Source organism: Austrofundulus limnaeus, unplaced genomic scaffold (genome assembly GCF_001266775.1).
Source record: "Austrofundulus limnaeus strain Quisiro unplaced genomic scaffold, Austrofundulus_limnaeus-1.0 Scaffold128, whole genome shotgun sequence".
In the NCBI taxonomy this organism is placed as follows: Eukaryota; Metazoa; Chordata; class Actinopteri; order Cyprinodontiformes; family Rivulidae; genus Austrofundulus; species Austrofundulus limnaeus.
This window is the reverse complement of record NW_013952530.1, coordinates 348,670-353,446: the sequence shown is the minus strand read 5'-3', so window position 1 is coordinate 353,446 and position 4,777 is coordinate 348,670. Positions and strand designations below refer to the sequence as shown.

Below are 4,777 nucleotides of genomic sequence, written 5' to 3'. Positions count from 1 at the left end.
GTATTTATATTTGTGTACAAGCTGTTTGGATTGTCAAAAAGCCTGTGTTTTTAGGGTTATTAACAAAGTTTGTGTACCCAGACCAGTAATATTTGGGGTCACAAGTTTTTGCCATGGATATTTTGTGGGTCAGAAGATAAAAAGTTTGGGAACCACTGCTTTAAAGGATTGCGTGATCTTGCTTTTTTGGCTTCTTCTGTGTTGTTTTTCATAATAATCAAGGTTGGAATCAGTTTGTTAGCAGTCTGCAGGCATCTGTGACAACTTTAAATTTTGACTGTCAGCCTCGCTATCTGAAGGTGTGCTTCGCTGAGCTTCCTGGCATTGATTTGATCTCTTATCAGTCTTCTGTTTCCTGATTACCTTCTTCCTACTGTCTGAAATAAAATTGAATAATCCAAGAAGCRTTTAATACCCAACAGGCTATTGTGCTCAGTAAAACTATGAGATACAATTATCAAAAGTCTATTGGTTAAATTTGTCATCTGATCAATTGTCCAAAACTCCTTTTAAAGTTTTGGCAAAACACTAAATGACCTAAATGAAAGTTCAAGATAACTTTACGATAGAGATGGGATCCGGATCTTGAGGAGCCGTTTGTTTCATAGAGCCGTTCAAAAGAACTGTTCGATTTTGAATGAGTTACATCATCACGTAGGTAAACACCACCCACGTAACCTGGTGATGTCATCTTGTACGCCATACCTGATGATGTCATCAGGTTACATGGGTGGAATCGTGTTTTATCAAGCAGAAACCCCCTCCCCTTTCCCTGACAATCATTGCCTTTGTTGTTGCAATGGTTATATAAGGGGCTGTAGTGCAGATAGTTTTCCATTATGGAGCTTACTTTATCTTTGAGTTATCCATCCATTTTCACACTTTATAAGATTCATATTGTATCAAMGTATGAAATGGCCCATGAGCYTTTGCTGYCCGAGTCAAGCGTATGTCAAACTTTCTCCAAGGTCGCAGGCTAAGAAAAGAAATGTGGGTCACTGCACTGGCTGTTAGCTTAAATATAAAAAATTATAATAATACAATTTTACTTAAAATGTATTTGCATTTCATATGTTATATTGTTGCATTTGGCATAGTTTTCACAGTAAAGGTTTGGGCACCCCTGCTCTACACAAAATTCTGATGTAGCTGAACTGAATTTTTAGAAGCTGATAGAAACAAATTAAAATACTTAATTTACCGTATAAGCATGTACATTTATGGAACGTTCTTTAGCTTACAGTTCTATAATAGTATTACCTATGCAGAATAATGTAGATTAATAATGTGACTCAAACTTTTATGTTGTTTTAGTCAGGTTTAAGAGAGTTTGGACTTTAATAAGCAACTCATGTTTTATGCATATAACTCTTTCAAACTGCACTGTTTCATATAGTTCAKGATAACTTTCTGATTTCAYACTCCGTAATYATTGATTAGAATCACTGAATCACTTACCTTACTGTATTTTTTTGACTGAATTACAGTATGGTAATGCTGGGGCCGTACTSTCTGAGGAACTTTCCAAATTCCTCAGAGAGGCTGCCTCTGGCTCTCAGTTTTGTGCGCACGGACAAAACGGGAACATCCTTTCGGTGGGTTATTTTGGGCCAAAACACATCTAATATCCATAAAAATCTCATTAATATGGGGAGGGGGGGTTGATTCCAAATTGGCTTGAACTCTCTGGAACGATTTACTGCTACATTCAATTTTCAGTGTTTAGTAAAAAAGCAGAGTTGATCCTCATGAGTGTTGATAATTTGTAAGAGAGGGTTTTAGGCTAGTTGATGTCAGCAGAAGAACAAAGGGAGCTGAAATGCTTGTGGATTAGCATCCAGTGTGGTAAAATGCAGTTGGAGAAAAAAAGAAAAGGATTTATTTTAATGGACATAGGGGAACTGTTTTAATTTATAATGCTAAAGGCATAATTAGCTACTTCTAATTCATAATTCTGAGAATGAGTAATAATTGTAATGATGGATTTATTGCTTTTGGCACGTGCAGATATATTATTTCTCTCAATGTGTTGAAAACTTTTTGTCCTCGCAGACTTGCGTCTTCACTTCTGTTCTGCCTAAAGCTCTTCTTTTATCTCTTATCCAGGAGTGTCCACAGATTCTGCCGTCCACCCAGATCTATATTCCCGCCGGAGTCATGAGGCCAATCACGCTGTTGGCCCAGAATCTGCCCCAGCCTCAGTCCGGACAGAGAAACTACGAATGCATCTTTCACATCCAGGAAAACACGCACAGCGTCCCCGCTCTTCGGTTCAACAGCTCGAGCATACAGTGTCAGAAGACCACGGTAAGAACAACAGCACGCACCGCACCGCACCACCGGAAAGGCCCACGGCTGGAACAATTTGGGAGGCTTCGCAGCTGGTTAGTTGCAGTGTGAGACGTAGAGGCTGCTGTGGCAAAGACTTAAAGCTGAGGCATATGGCCGCAGGGACCGACTGTYGCAAAGTCACTCTTTCCCTCATTCCGGCTCCTGATTCCTGCCTCTCAGCTCGCACTCAAACTGTCGCCACTAACAGGGAGAGACCGTTACAGAGAATGCTAATTTTCCCCAGCTCCAATCGGGACGTGAAGCAGGAGGGAGGCATTTTAACGCTCCCAATTACGACTTAACTTATAGTATGATTAACATGCGAGGCGTACTCGGTGGTATTTGCTCGCGGCGATTGGTCAAATAGCCAATCCGAGCAGCGAAACGGCAGCAGGAACTAATGTGCGGCTTTGGCAGCTTTGCCCGACCCCCCCTCTTTACTTCAGCTTGTCACACACCTGTCAGTTGCTGCGGCTCATTTAACTGACTTCTGCGTCACWGTTAGTTCACGTTGCTGATTTGCGACCGCTTGCTGTTTTTGAGCCCTACCGAGGTTCCCCACAAAGGACAGATTGAGAGCCAGTAGTTTGATCCTTGAATGCTGTACACCTCTGATGTTGGATGGCGACTCAAAAAAAAAAAAGTTCAGGGGCATATTACCGAAGCTGATTTCCGGATCATAATGATGGCTCCTACGGTTCTTTTGTGCTTTGGAAATGTAAATCATGCATATTTAGTCGCTTGTGTTTCTGTAATTGCTTCATGCAAGTGATTGTGCTTTTAGATTTGACTTTTGGGGTTGTTATTAGTTTTTTTTTTAGAGGACAGATTAGTCCTTAATGACATGACTGCTCTAAAGCCTTTTGAATATTGAATGAGCTGTAAAAACACTAAGTGCTGCACATAAAGCTGAATATTTAAATATTATTGTTCTAAAGGAATTCTGCCGCTTATTCTCATTACTTTGGATGACATTTGGTTCTGCAGGCGCAGTGAGTCACAGATATCCTTCACTGGCATTCTTAGTGAACAATAAAACAAAGAATTGTTGTATATTTGTGGTAAATATGAAGTATATATATAAAATCTGTTGGGGTTTGAGTGCGTTCTGAAAACCTTCCACATCTCAAAAACCAACATTACAGTTGATTTTGGACMAATGTGTATTTTTCTCCTTCCCAGAGTTAGAATACATTCATTACTACCCCTCTACTACTGCTGTGAATTGTTGTCGCTGGAGGACAAAGATCTTCTGCAAACCTTAGACAAAACCAAATGAATTACACACATACACGCACAGTTATTGCTTTATTCCTCAGCGCACTTCAAGTGTTTTGTAAAATTCCAGTGATAGCTCCGCAGGAGTCGAGGAAAACAGGAAATCCACAGGTCTCCACACAGGTTTTGCAGCTGCTGATCGAGCTAGACGTCGGAGGCTGAGCTGTGTGTTTACTTCTGCGCCCGCGTGCACACAGCCGTATGGTGCGAGGTGGGGCGAGCGAGGCTCTTTCTCTCTCCCCCCCACCCCCCGCCTATCCGCTCGTCAGGTGGGACTGTGATAGGATCCAATTAGGGGAGCTGCAGATAAAATGATGATGAATTGCGGTGAAGTCATAGACTGACGGACACAAACAAACACACTCACAAACACAGTCGGACGCGTAGAAAAGGCACGGCAAATGTAAAAGCAGAAAAAAAAAGTAAAGACAAAGCGAGCCGAAGAGTAGGTAAGGGAATTAGGGTGCCAACAATGACAGTGCAATAAGAGTGTGAAAGGAGGAGAAAATGTGAAGAAATAACTATAAAAACGCAGAGCAAGCTTAACAAACAGATTGGGACAAGTGGGAAAAACAGATGGAGATTTTTTTCTTTTCTTGATTTTAAAATGGAGAACAAAAGAAAAAAATACATATAAAAAGTGGAGCTCCTGAGCTTAGCAGAGGGTGTGACATTTGGGGACAATGAGGATTGTTTTGGAAGGTTGTTCAGCCATGCAGTGTTGGTTTGACACTTCATAAATACCTGTTCCCCAGACTCATTTAGCTGCCAACTGCTCCATTATGGTTACCAACTTTGTTGTGTTTTGTGTTGATTGGTTGTGTTACGGTAAAGTGAAAAACAGCTACGATATTAGGTTGAACATTTATGCTGATGAGAGTGGCGGAAAACAAAAAAATAAAGTCAGAAATTCATCTAAAGGCAATGACGGTTGTGTTAAGGATAAAGCTTCACAGAGCTACAGGTGACCATCTGTGCACAGCAGCAATAGTGAGTCCAGTTTAACATTAGGGCTGCAACAATACATGTATCTGTAACAAACCATTCAATACAGTGCTGTAGGATCAATACACACAGTGTATCAAGCAACAGAGATTTTCAAATTTATTTTATCAGCTTGTCTTCTGAAGATGCTCTGTGTTGAAGGATCAGTGGATCTGTGTTCGAC

At 40.8% G+C, this 4,777-nt stretch overlaps 1 protein-coding gene across 1 annotated transcript in view; it reads left to right on the top strand.

The window, feature by feature from the left end:
* LOC106522373 (plexin-A1) overlaps positions 1-4,777 on the top strand; it is a gene marked incomplete in the record, with an annotated part of 278,427 nt that overhangs the window by 185,695 nt on the left and 87,955 nt on the right. The window contains 1 exon segment of the mRNA XM_014015353.1: positions 2,107-2,307. Coding sequence (XP_013870807.1) covers positions 2,107-2,307 — 201 coding nt within the window.